The sequence below is a fragment of the Schistocerca cancellata genome, chromosome 2 (assembly GCF_023864275.1).
Source record: "Schistocerca cancellata isolate TAMUIC-IGC-003103 chromosome 2, iqSchCanc2.1, whole genome shotgun sequence".
NCBI lineage: Eukaryota > Metazoa > Arthropoda > Insecta > Orthoptera > Acrididae > Schistocerca > Schistocerca cancellata.
Window position 1 is genome coordinate 972,156,135 of NC_064627.1, and position 13,953 is coordinate 972,170,087.

At 42.5% G+C, this 13,953-nt stretch overlaps 1 protein-coding gene across 2 annotated transcripts in view; it reads right to left on the reverse strand.

The window, feature by feature from the left end:
• The window catches only part of LOC126162939 (serpin B6-like), a 65,046-nt gene that overhangs the window by 36,925 nt on the left and 14,168 nt on the right, over positions 1-13,953 (reverse strand). For both annotated transcript variants that reach the window (XM_049919770.1, XM_049919768.1), the window contains exons 3-4: positions 11,814-11,993; positions 6,070-6,274 (exon numbers count right to left, since the gene is read on the reverse strand). In XM_049919770.1, the coding sequence (XP_049775727.1) occupies positions 6,070-6,274; positions 11,814-11,993 (385 nt within the window). The remainder of the gene's footprint in view (positions 1-6,069; positions 6,275-11,813; positions 11,994-13,953) is intronic.

A 13,953-nucleotide genomic window follows, 5' to 3' on the forward strand; every position in this document is an offset into this window, starting at 1 on the left:
ATGGCATCGCACGGTATGAGCCGCAGTCCAACCCTACCATCAGTTCTTACCAACTGAAAACGGGTCTCATCTGACTGGCCACGGTTTTTCAGTCGTCTAGGGTCCTAGCGATATCATCACGAGTGCAGGAGAGGAGCTGCAACGGCCGCTGTGGCCGAGCTGTTCTAGGCGCTTCAGTCTGAAACCACGCGGCTGCTACGGTCGCAGGTTCGAATCCTGCCTCGGGCGTGGATGTGTGTGATGTCCTTAGGTTAGTTAGGTTTAATTAGTTTTAAGTCTAGGGTACTGATGACCTCAGATGTTAAATGTCATAGTGCTCAGAGCCAGTTTTGGAGTTGCTGGCGATGTCATGCTGTCAGCTGATCATATGTAAATGGGCGATAACAAGAGGATTATACGTGTTTGGAGAAGACGTCGATACCAGTAGACGTGGAGATGAATTACGATCAAGCAAGTGTGAAATTGCTCATTGAGGTAGCTAGAGGCGCTGTCAGCATCTTCCTACATCTGGACAGCTGTGATAACATGCCGAGGACCTGTTATTATTCCTCATTTAGACAATACTTTGGTTTGTAAATTCATCACCCAGTGATGTCATACACAATATAATTGAAAATACAATGATTTGAATGACCTTTAGTTGCATTTTTGCCTGTGTGAACTATTCTGTATCGAACTAAAATGTTCTCATCTTTCCTGAGTTAAAATGGTAATCATCAGTCATTATTATTTCAATATTTCTACAAAGAAAAAATAAGTTAAAATCCATTGATATAATTACCAGTCCAAAATTTTATAAACAGTTACGTTACGTTGTACCTGGAGACTTTCACAGTGAGATTACAATTTTTTTTTCTGCCACTGTACTGCAGTTATGTAGACGGCATTGTTTCGAATTATTCACGATCAATGTGGTACGCCCACCAGCACATGAATTAAGTGTAATCGTGCCAATTTCGGTTGAAAAAATTCGGAATTTGTTGTGGGACATCGCGGAATATTGCCGCTGCAGCCACTATAGTTTCACGAAGTTCTAATAGGTGGCGGGGAAACACGTAGCCTTCAAAATGGTGTCGGTAACGGACTTGCGTTCCAAGCAGAGTGCTGCCACTGAGTTTCTTTTAGCGGAAATCAGAGCATCGCAGATGTTCATAGGCGCTAGCAGAATGTCTACGAAGACCAAGCAGTGAACAAAAGCACAATGAGTCGTTGGGTGAGGCGTCTGTCATTATCGGAACAAGTCTGCGCAAACCCGTCTGGTCACCCTCGTGCCAGCCAGCCGCACGCAGCTGTGACTTCAAATGTTCGAACGTGCGGACACTCTCATTCAAGGTTATAGACGGATCACAGTCAAACACCTCGCTGCACAATTGGACGTCTGTCTTGGTAGTAAATTTGTAAATTCGTGGTGAGATCTTACGGGACCAGTCTGCTAAGGTCATTGGTCCCTAAGCTTACACGCCACTTAATCTAACTTAAACTAACTTACGCTATGGACAACACACACACCCATGTCCAAGGGACGACTCGAACCTCCGACGGGGAAAGCCGCATGGTCCGTGACAAGACTGTGGGGTGGCGGGTGGAAAATTTGTTCTATTGTTGCCGTTCTCAACACAGGCTCTCTAACTACAATGTTGGCAACCAGAAAGTGATTAGCAAAAACGTGATGCCTGTAATTAAAGTTGATTGTGCCCACTCTGATGGAGAAATAAAGTAATTGATCATTGAAGTTCATTACGCTGAGGATTTAGTATGATGTCTTGGGATTCATAGAAAATGCAGTTTACTATAACAATTTTCACTATATTCTGAAAACGATAAAGCGTAAAGTTTCAGACAAATGTCTACCCAAGCAATGCTACTACCAGTTCTTGTACTATCAGAGCTGTTCAGAGTCTAATGCGCGGATCCTATTATCTCTAGATAACGAAACTGTTCAATAATAGCTATCGATGTAAATGTTCAAAGTGAATGCTCGCCAAATTTTGATGTTAATACTCATCAAACGCCACGCTAGTAATGTCCTGCGGCGACACGTGAAAATACGACATACGCAAACTGCGAATAAATCACTGTAGTCGTTCCGCAATTAACACTTTACCCCAATGCCAAGTCATTGTTACGTGCATACCGAGTTACATAATACGGCATGCAAGGTTGTTCCTTGTAACTGCACAGACGCGACGCGGCTTCCGACACGGAGTGCGCGCGTATACGAATCTAGAAGAGAACTGGGGCCTGACTCTAGCTCGCAGCGCTCTTATTTATATAGCCGCGGTGCGGACCGCCGAAGGCGCAACCGACATTTGCCTTCCTACATAGCCACTCGGCTAGTAAAGCACCACTTCAAGTTACTAAATAGTTAATTGCTTCATTTGCTGAAGGCCAATGAAGCTCTCAATTTAATTGTACAATCAGCACACAGGTAAGTATTTGTAATAAAATTCTGATGTGACTAGGTTAAATACTTTTGGCGAGAGAATTATTTTAGTTGCACTACACACAATAGATCAGCTCTGAACTTGCCCTTTGGAGAGACGCTACAGCTATAGTTTTATAGCTACCTTTTGGAAACTTCTCGCATCCTTGTTATTATAGAGTATCTCCCTTCTACCTATATCTAGACATCCTAGCTTTATCTAATCACTTACTTAATCTATCTTACTCCCATATTCTTAGGACACAAAAACAGAAAATCATAATTTCAATCAAAATACTACTTTGTGAGATCCATCATGCTGTTTCTATTAAATTATAATGAAAAAGGAATCCGAATATAAATTTTGAAGTTTCTAGCTCCTTCCTGTTGCGCCGATGATTTTTACATAAAACGTCCAAATTTCGAAAACTGTTAAAGTTATTAAACTGAAACTTAACACATTATTATTTTAGCATCACTCCTGACATGATATTAACTTTTCAGATCATTTACTTTACTTTTAAGGTATGAGGGAATTACTTCCATGGTACTAGAGGGAGCTGTAGAGGGCAAAAACTGTAGAGGAAGACAGAGATTGGAATACGTCAAGCAAATAATTGAGGACGTAGGTTGCAAGTGTTACTCTGAGATGAAGAGGTTAGCACAGGAAAGGAATTCGTGGCGGGCCGCATCAAACCAGTCAGTAGACTGATGACCAAAAAAACAAATTGAAATCCTGAATAAAATCAACCTGCTTTCAAAGAAAAAAATGTGTTGCATTACTTATTGAAACCCCCTCACAGAAGTGAAAGCGTTTTTGTTCTTTTCGTTTTACTGCTATATTTCTGTTGCTCCGTTGTGAGGAAATCGTCGTTGCTCACTTAAATTACATTCTTGTGAAAAGTGTTTGGCAAAATTTGTTTGATTTGTTTCTATACGTTTCCAAGATTTTTGAGGAGATAATATTATACATCTTTTGCGTCTTGTGTTATTACATTCTGGTGAAAGGCTGGGCCACAAGCAGGGCCACTTTAAGGCACAAGTGGCTGCTTGGGGCACCAAGTGTAAAATTTGCACACAGGGTGTAATATAATTAATAGCGGAAACTGACACGGGTGAAAGTGTAGGGTAACAGAAGCAAAAACATTCCAGTAAACACGGGTGGCTGAAAGAGCAGTTTGCGAACGTGAGACACCACTGACTTCAGTATCGAGTACTGTCCTAGTTAGTATAAATGTATTTTAATTGTAACCTCTTAGAAGAAGTTCCCATCTAAGTGGACACAAATTTTTGCCAGGCCTAACCTAAAAAGAAGTACAATATTGCTTCCGCACGCTGTGTGTTACAAATAACTGTCCACTCTTACCAGTTTAAGAAGAACTGATTTAGTGCACCATTAATAAATGTTATGTCTTTTACGTAATGTTGTTAATGGTATCATTGAATGGATATAGAACGTTGGTGACTCTAGCATAGGGAAGCTGTTTCTTTGGCATATTTGGTACTGTTTCACCTTCGATTATAAGTCAGTCGCCAAGTCATTTCAGGTAGGACATTGTGCAGATTTTTTTACAGCCACCTGGTGGTCTTTCATGAAATACTAGTTTATCTTTCATACTTGGAATTAACAGGTACCTGTTACACATATCATACTGACATTTAGAGGTACTATTGTATTCGGCTTTGTAGTGAGTTATAAGTTGTTTCTGCGTCTGTGGATGCATGGGATATTTTGAAGAATCAGGTATCACATTTGAGGAAATGGAAAAAATGATCAATAGATTGCAGTGCAATAAAGCGGCTGGGATGGATGAAATTAAGTCGGAACTCATCAAATACAGTGGAATGTCAGGTCTTAAATGACTACACAGGATAATTGAAATGGCCTGGGAGTCGGGACAGGTTCCATCAGACTGGACAAAAGCAGTAATCACACCAATCTTTAAACATGGAAACAGAAAAGATTGTAACAACTACAGAGGTATCTCTTTAATCAGCGTTGTGGGTAAAATCTTCTCAGGTATTGTTGAAAGGAAAGTGCGAGTATTAGTTGAGGACCAATTGGATGAAAATCAGTGTGGGTTTAGGCCTCTTAGAGGTTGTCAGGACCAGATATTTAGCTTACAGCAAATAATGGAGAAGTGTTATGAGTGGAACAGGGAATTGTATCTATGCTTTATAGATCTAGAAAAGGCATATGACCGGGTTCCTAGGAGGAAGTTATTGTCTGTTCTACAAGATTATGGAATAGGAGGCAAACTTTTGCAAGCAATTAAAGGTCTTTACATGGATAGTCAGGCAGCAGTTAGAGTTGAAGGTAAATTGAGTTCATGGTTCAGAGTAGTTTCAGGGGTAAGACAAGGCTGCAACCTGTCTCCACTGTTGTTCATATTATTTATGGATCATATGTTGAAAACAATAGACTGGCTGGGTGAGATTAAGATATTTGAACACAAAATAAGCAGTCTTGCTTTTGCGGATGACTTAGTTGTGATGGCAGATTCGATTGAAAGTTTGCAAAGTAATATTTCAGAGCTAGGTCAGAAATGTAAGGACTATGGTATGAAGATTAGCATCTCCAAAACGAAAGTAATGTCAGTGGGAAAGAAATATAAACGGATTGAGTGCCAAATAGGAGGAACAAAGTTAGAACAGGTGGATGGTTTCAAGTACTTAGGATGCATATTCTCACAGGATGGCAACATAGTGAAAGAACTGGAAGCGAGGTGTAGCAAAGCTAATGCAGTGAGCGCTCAGCTACGATCTACTCTCTTCTGCAAGAAGGAAGTCAGTACCAAGACTAAGTTATCTGTGCACCGTTCAATCTTTCGACCAACTTTGTTGTATGGGAGCGAAAGCTAGGTGGATTCAGGTTACCTCATCAACAAGGTTGAGGTTACGGATATGAAAGTAGCTAGGATGATTGCAGGTACTAGTAGATGGGAACAATGGCAGGAGGGTGTGCACAATGAGGAAATCAAAGAAAAACTGGGAATGAACTCTATAGATGTAGCAGTCAGGGCGAACAGGCTTAGATGGTGGGGTCATGTTACACGCATGGGAGAAGCAAGGTTACCCAAGAGACTCATGGATTCAGCAGTAGAGGGTAGGAGGAGTCGGGGCAGACCGAGGAAAAGGTACCTGGATTCGGTTGAGAATGATTTTGAAGTAATAGGTTTAACATCAGAAGAGGCACCAATGTTAGCACTGAATAGGGGATCATGGAGGAACTGTATAAGGGGGGCTATGCTCCAGACTGAACGCTGAAAGGCATAATCAGTCTTAAATGATGATGATGATGATGATGATGAGGTATCTAATGCGTAAAACCTCTCAGCTGCACCCGTTTGGAAAGCCTAATTGGCTTCGTCTTACACATAGTGTCTTTCCGAGAGCAATTGTTATTATCAAGTGCGTTTTCATTTCTTTATGGCAGCGCTTATTTTGTGTAGGCTGCCACATCTTACATACGGCAAGCATAAATAATGATTCCCTTACGAAACGGGTGACGTGGAGCATGAATAAAGCAGAAATCATATAGGTAGCGCAAACTATTGGATGTTAAAAACGATTTAAAGACATACTGACATTATTGCAAAGTCACGACAAAATTTGTAAATGATAAGATAAAACCTGAAGTCACTTACCTTTTCCAATTACTTCTTTTATTCTTCCATTTGTTATGCCTGCTACCCAAGAATTTATTGCTCCGGCCGCTCCTAGATCCTTAAAATCCATTTCTTCTGCTCCAGCCATGAATTTTTTCGCGGACTGCTTGAACCGCTCTTTAATGGTAAAATTCTGCTTCACAAATATCCTGTTCGCTACTCTAAGGATAACATCGTCGGATTCCTGAAGCAAAGTACGTAAACATTAATTACTGCTCTCAGCGAACCACATCTCCTTAAAGGCCGGCCGCGGTGGCCGTGCGGTTCTGGCGCTGCAGTCCGGAACCGCGGGACTGCTACGGTCGCAGGTTCGAATCCTGCCTCGGGCATGGGTGTGTGTGATGTCCTTAGGTTAGTTAGGTTTAAGTAGTTCTAAGTTCTAGGGCACTTATGACCTAAGATGTTGAGTCCCATAGTCCTCAGAGCCATTTGAACCATCTCCTTAAAAACAACAAACGAGGAAATGCTGTTTCCTGGAGTTTTAGATGACTAGAGGAAAGCGGCATTCGGAGAACACGAAACAAAATTTTCGTTGGTGGTTGCGGAACGGATCTTCTGCTCGCAGAGGACAGCTGAAAAGGTAGTGGCACCTGAACTATGTTCCGACCAGCACCGTAAAGTTATTTGGAAAGTATTTAAAAATTTAAAAAAATATTGCTCGGCAGAAGTTAGGTCACTGGACCTGGTGGGAAGTTCAAACAATTTCTTTGTAGGAGTCAACTTTGTGACACCAGCTTGCTCCGTTCGTGAGATCCAGAAGAGAGCTAGTAGCGCGTCTAAGGTTGTGATCCTGTTCCTCGATTTCGTAAATCCTTCACTACCGTTCCACACCGGCACCTACTAAAACAAAAGCACACACGAAGTATCTGACCACATATGCGATTGGATTTAAGATTTTCTAGTAAACAGAACTCGATTCAGCAGCGAAACCTAAGGCAGTGTGAGAGGACTGCCTCTTCTCAGACTTTATGAGGATGATGCAGCACATAATACGACGAGCTCTCTTAGGCTGTTTCAATATAGGACGAGTCAGCTGCCCCTAGCGATGGGTTTCTTGCAAGCAACCCACAATGCCTTAAAAAATTTTTTAAAAAAACATCATATTTTATATTCTCTCGCTCGCTATGTGCAAACTATTAGTCCTACAGAAAAAAATGAGAAGTACTTTTTGTAGAAAAATTAATGGAGTTGAATTTTTTTTCTGTGATACGTTATCGCTGGAGGCCACTTTTGTGCGTTTTTCTTGAATAATACGAAGACTAGCCGGCTGCGGTGGCCGGGCGGTTCTAGGCGCTTCAGTCCGGAACCACGCGGCTTCTACGGTCGCAGGTTCGAATCCTGCCTCGGGCATGGATGTGTGTCATGTCCTTACGTTAGTTAGGTTTACGTAGTTCTAAGTCTAGGGGACTGATGACCTCAGATATTAAGTCCCATACTGTTCAGAGCCATTTGAACCAATACGAAGACTACGGTCTGTAGTGAAAACGTGTCCCACCTCAAAATTTAACTACAATAAATTTCCAACAAAGAGGCCCTCTTTTTTTTTAAAAAAAAAAAAGGGAGAGAGTGAGAGAGAGAGACTAATGGGTTGCTTGCAGCATGCGTGAGAATCTGAAAATAAAATTTTGCGCATAGTATTTGAAGGCGTTGACGGTTGCATAAAACCCATCGTCAGGGGCAGCTGGATCACCATGTATATGGCAGTAGAGTGCATGAAGATTACATTATTAGAAAGGTGTTCTTTAATTCAGAGATATTTCCAGATTACTACCGACTGACGCGAAAACTGGGAGTAAGAATGGATATTGTTGAATGTCCACTGGACGACGAGATCGGATTAGACAAGGAGAGGAAGAAATAGGGAGTGTTAGAGGAACCATCCTGGCACTCTCATAAATCGATTTGAGACTTGTGAAAACCCAAATCTGAGCGAGCGGAGAGGATTTGAACCCCGCTCTTGCGTAATTCAAGTGGGCTGTCTACTATTGCGCCATCCCAATTAGTGCAAAATGGTTCAAATGGCTCTGAGCACTATGCGGCTTAACTTCTGAGGTCATCAGTCGCCTAGAACTTAGAACTACTTAAACCTAACTAACCCAAGGACATCGCACACATCCATGCCCGAGGCAGGATTGGAGTGTTTGCAAAGTGTGTATCTAAGGTGAGACATGTGTACCACCCCGGTATTTAACTGTCTGGAAGTGATAATCCGCCTAAAAGTCACATAAAGCGCGTGGCGCCTTCGATGAGGCGCCGGGTCGTCTCCGCACGCCCCTGAAGCGTGCGCTCCAGCATTCTCCGCTATCCGGGCGAGTATTCACATAAATAAACGTGAAGCAATGTGAGTAAAGAGACGAAAAGATCCGACGTCGGTTTATTACGCTGTCGATGATCAGCCGCTGGACTCAGTCACAGCCGTTGAGTATCTAGCATTTTCTAAATGGTTCAAATGGCTCTGAGCACTTTGGGACTTACATCTGTGGTCATCAGTCCCCTAGAACTTAGAACTACTTAAACCTAACTAACCTAAGGACATCACACACACCCATGCCCGAGGCAGGATTCGAACCTGCGACCGTAGCAGTCGCGCGGTTCCGGACTGCGCGCCTAGAACCGCTAGACCACCGCGGCCGGCCTAGCATTTTCTGTCCGGGTAATTCAGGCGGAACGACCACACACATCTAGCAGCGAAGAAAGCAGATAAAAGGCTCAGATTTAATGGAGGAACATAAGAAAGTGTAAGCCATACACAAAAGAGGTAATTTATAATTTCGTTCGACATTTTCTTGAACACTGAAACTTCCTAACAGATTGAAATTGCATGTCGGACCGACATGAGCGCCTGAATTATTTTATTTTGCTTTTTTCTTTACTTTTTCACTTGTTTTCTTTTTCCTTCCCTCTTTTTTTTTAGTATTAATTCTGGAAATTAAAATTCTTTGTGCTTAATCCCTTCTTCGGGATTAGGATATGCTTCCTGCTCCAGAAACGAAAAGCGTTTCTGAAGAAGACAAATTCATAAACATCCGATGTAAATTTTGTGGTGTCACCGCCAGACACCACACTTGCTAGGTGGTAGCCTTTAAATCGGCCGCGGTCCGTTAGTATACGTCGGACCCGCGTGTCGCCACTATCAGTGATTGCAGACCGAGCGCCGCCACACGGCAGGTCTAGAGAGACTTCCTAGCACTCGCCCCAGTTGTACGACCGACTTTGCTAGCGATGGTTCACTGACAAAATACGCTCTCATTTGCCGAGACGATAGTTAGCATGGCCTTCAGCTACGTCATTTGCTACGACCTAGCAAGGCGCCATTACCAGTTACTATTGAGATTACGAATAATGTACCGTCAAGAGCGACGTTCACCATTTATGGATTAAAGTTAAGTATTCCACCAGCTACGTCCGCTTTTCTAAATTCTAATTTCCTTGTCCTGTTCCAGACCTCACGCCAGCCTGCTTGAGCTAAAACGCGTGCCTTTCGGCTTCCTCTAGTACCCGGTGTTGGCTCTCCTGCCAACCCACAACAAATTCATGTGGTGGAAAGTGTGTTCTGTAGACATTTGTCTGGAGTGCAGCCTTGTACGGAAGTGCGACGTGGATGATAAACAGATCAGACAAAAATACTGCGCTACAGAAGAATGCTGGAGGTTAGATGGGTAGATCGCGTAATTAATGAGGAGGTACTGGATAAAACTGGGGAGAAAAGAAATTTGTGGAATAACTTGAGTAAACTGAGAGACTGGTTGATAGGATGCGGGATGAGACATTCAAAGTATTGTCAGTTTGGTTCTGGAGGCAAATGTAGGGAGTAAAAATTGCAGAAGGAGGCCAAAAGACGAGTACAATAAACAGGTTCAAACAGAAGTGGATTGCACTAATTATTCGGAGATGCAGAGATCTTCGCAGGATAAAGTGGCGTGTAGAGCTGCATTAAACCAGTTTTCGGACTTAATACCACAACAACAACGAAAACAAAGACAATGAACTCTCCAAGAGCGTAGTAGGTCCTCGTTGATTTACAGCTTGCATTTCTCCTTAAGGTAAACCGGGATATGATGACTACAAACTTTTGAAACTTTTCGCTGTACTTTCTGCCACACCTTTGTCGCTTATAGACTACCACTGTAGCTGCTGTGGATAAGATTGTAAGTCCAGTACATCCGGGGTGGCTATGGTTACTTAGTGGTACAGTGCAATGGGCCACATACCAAGTATACAACCAGTGTTTGTTTCCTCAGCACTTGTGCCAATCCAGCTGTAAAAAATGACGCATAGTTTTGGTGGTAGGGCTCGTTCTGGTAATTAAAGCCATTTCGTTTTTTGCCCCTGGCGAAACTGCATTTGGATATAAACAAATGTATATATGTGCAACGCTGTCCGGTAACATTCTCTACACAAAGGGTATGATATTAGATTGATGTTGGATTTCTTGTCTCTAGTTTGAGCCTCCTCACAGGTTACATCCAACTCTTATAAGACACGGAATATACTGTACGTAAACGTTCATAAAATTAATAAAGTACGTTATCCAAGAGATAAACTTATAGTTACAGTAGAGTGCACAACTGGAAAGCAGAATTGTTGATGAACATGCGATTGAGGATACAAATAAGAATGAAGGAAACTTTAAAATTACTTGAACAATCAAGAAAATAAAAACTCAGCTGCAGCATGCGTAGATGGTGTTTACAACTTGGATGCTCGACCCTGAAGTATCACAGCCCAGTAGTGACAATCAAAAATATTAAATTCATAAGAATAAAGTAAAATCGATACTATTCTTGAAATAATATAGCGAATTTGAAATTTTCAGCGGCAAGTGCTTACACAAAAGCACTGAAGGTAGTTCCTTACGATTATAATTTAAGTGAGGAGGAAGACGTCCGGCATAATTTCAACACAAGCAAAAAAAAAGGTGCCACAAATGTCTTAGTTCTATTTTACAGAAGAGTGTAAGGACTTCAGACACTAAACATGAGTACAGATTGCTTATAAGCCGGCCGGAGTGGCCGAGCGGTTAAAGGCGCTACAGTCTGGAACTGCACGACCGCTACGGTCGCAGGTTCGAATCCTGCCTCGGACATGGATGTGTGTGATGTCCTTAGGTTAGTTAGGTTTAAGTAGTTCTAAGTTCTAGGGGACTTATGACCACAGCAGTTGAGTCCCATAGTGCTCAGAGTCATTTGAACCAAGATTGCTTATAAATTAAATCAAAAGAAGATATACAAAACCACAAGAAAGAAATATAAAAATAATGAAAACAGAGAAAAGTTTCAGAAAGAATTGATTCTGTGGATATGATGCGTTAAAAGAGTTGAAAAACTGTTAAGTTGCTTGCTGAAAGAGGAGAATGAAAAGAAACACGATATGGAAGAATTAGTGTGAAGAAGCAAAACTTGTTAGTTGCAGAGGGATATCTATCAACTGGAATGGTGTTTAGTGTAGTGTCTGGAATCGTGTAAACAGTGAAAATAGTATCAGATTTCTATAAAAGTTTCAAAATTTAATGAAAGTTGACGAATAAGTGCAAGAGAGCACTTATAGGACCAACACTCACAACATCAAAATAAGGCCTCTGAAATTTTGTTGACAGTTGTCACTGCGACTGGATATAGGAAGAAATGCTTTCTAATGTTTAAAATGTCAAATAAATTCAGGATCCCACTGGTATCAAAAGAAACCTTACAAAGGTACGAAGTTTATAATATAATCATTTTCACCTTCAGCTGCTTCAGTATTTCACTGAAACCTTCTTCAGTGGCATTTTTGTCTTCAGGTAGACGCAGACCTCTCGCCATCTGCTGGGCTGTCCTTCCGCCAGATCCGAGAAACGCAAGCGCCAGAATTACTTGTATGCTCCAAGGTGAGAAGAACAAGTTACCTTGCCCACCGGCCAACTCCTAGAAACAAAAACATAAATTGTTGACCAGCTATCTTCAGCAGACAGAAATATTTCTTATACAGCAAAGATGTTGATTTAAAAGAACGCACCAGAAAAGCAGCTTAAGTGTGACCCAGAATTTGAAACAACTACCCTGTGGGCGTACGTATTAGTATCGTCTTCTTCTGCCTACTAAATCTCTATACAGCGCGTCACCTGCTTCTCGTGCTCAGTCTTTTCCTTGTTTTCCGATGCCATTCTACAGTCATTCAACTTCGACGCCTCACCGCACATCCCAGCACCATCAGTAAACAACAGAAAGTTGATGTCCACCTGGTCAGCGAAATCATGCATGTACATAGAGAATAAAAGCGTTCCTATCACGTTCCGTGGAGCAGTGCTGACGGTACCCTTGTTTCTGATGAACATTGGCCGTCGAGCCCAACATATTGGGTTCCGTTACTTAAAACACTCCTCAAGCCACTCACATATCTGTGAGCCTGTTCTATATGCTCGTCTCTTTAACAGCTATCTGCTTAAGGGGCTCCATTGTGCACCTAACGTTGGAGCTCGCGATAACTAGTAAATCCCTCCCTCCTCCCTCCCCCCCTCCCCCCTCCCCCCGTGTGCCTGCTGAAGGAGCGGCCACTTGCCCCTCGTACAGGGTGACTGGGCGTGGCTAGGAGACCAGTGTCCACAATGACCCTACGCCTCGAGCTACGCAAGCGTATTGCCACCCGTCACTTTGAGGGCGGATCCACTAGTGACTAGGAGGTGCCTCGGCAGCAGAGCCTTTGAGCAAAACAAGCGATACCTGAGATGTCTCCGTTGCGACGCGCTAGACTCTCCACCACCGCTACAACCCCAAGGCAGTAGAATGAAACTGACCGATTGGCGCTAAAAGGGCATTCAGTTGCTCCCGAAGTGCGGACCGAGCGAGGTGGCGCAGTGGTTAGCACACTGAAGGGCACAGGTTCAAACACGTGTCTAGCCACCCCGATTTTCATGATTTCCCCAAAATTCCATCAGGCAAATGCCAGGATGGTTCCTTTGAAAACGCACAGCCGATTTCCATCCCCAACCTTCCCTAATCCGATGGAACTGGCGACCTTGCTGTTTGGTCCCTCCCCCAGCTCAACCAACCAACCAACAAACTGCGGCCAGCTCCTCCTGTGTCCAAACACAACATACACACATCCTACCCATGCTAGCAAGACCGATGGATAAAGTAAACTATAAAAGCATGCAGACTCCCAGATAAGCAACTTGCTACCCTCCTAACGTGTTATAAAGGGCCTCTGACGCCTCAGAGAGCTATGTAGCTGGCTGATCAGAAGAAATGAAAACTGCACTACAAATTGCCTGAATTTACACTTCAAAATGCGAGCTTACACCTCTTAAGTAGGCATGTTTCTTATTATCAGCTAGACTATGTGTTTCATCATCCCAGTATCGCAGCCCCCGTTTTAAAAGGTTTTTCTTTCTTGTGCCAATTACTTCGGTTGCTGGTTTAATTAATGCTTGCTTTATATTATTCCGTTCCAGGTTGATATTATCCGCCTTTATATTTAAACGTATGTATTCTTAAAGTCTTTTCTGATATAGTAACCGGATGTTCCCATCTTGAAGTAAACGTACTTCAAATATTGCATTAGCATTATTTAGTTTCAGTTTGGAAGATATCTTCCATCTTTTAAGTAGTAGTGAGAGGTAATGCCTGAAATCTGCTATTCTAGGCACACTCTTGAAACTGTATATCTCGTAATATTGAATTTCCTAACGATTTCCGGAATTGAATGTCCCATGCGTCTAGCTCCTCTTACCATTCGGCGTTAGAAGTCTGTTAATTGTCAACGTGTGACCATCATCAGGTAGGACACGTTTTCACATGGATCACTTGAGTACAATGACAGCTCCGGCAATGCAGTGCCCTTTCATACCTTGTGTAGCCTATACAACGGCTGTTCTTGTATACAGGG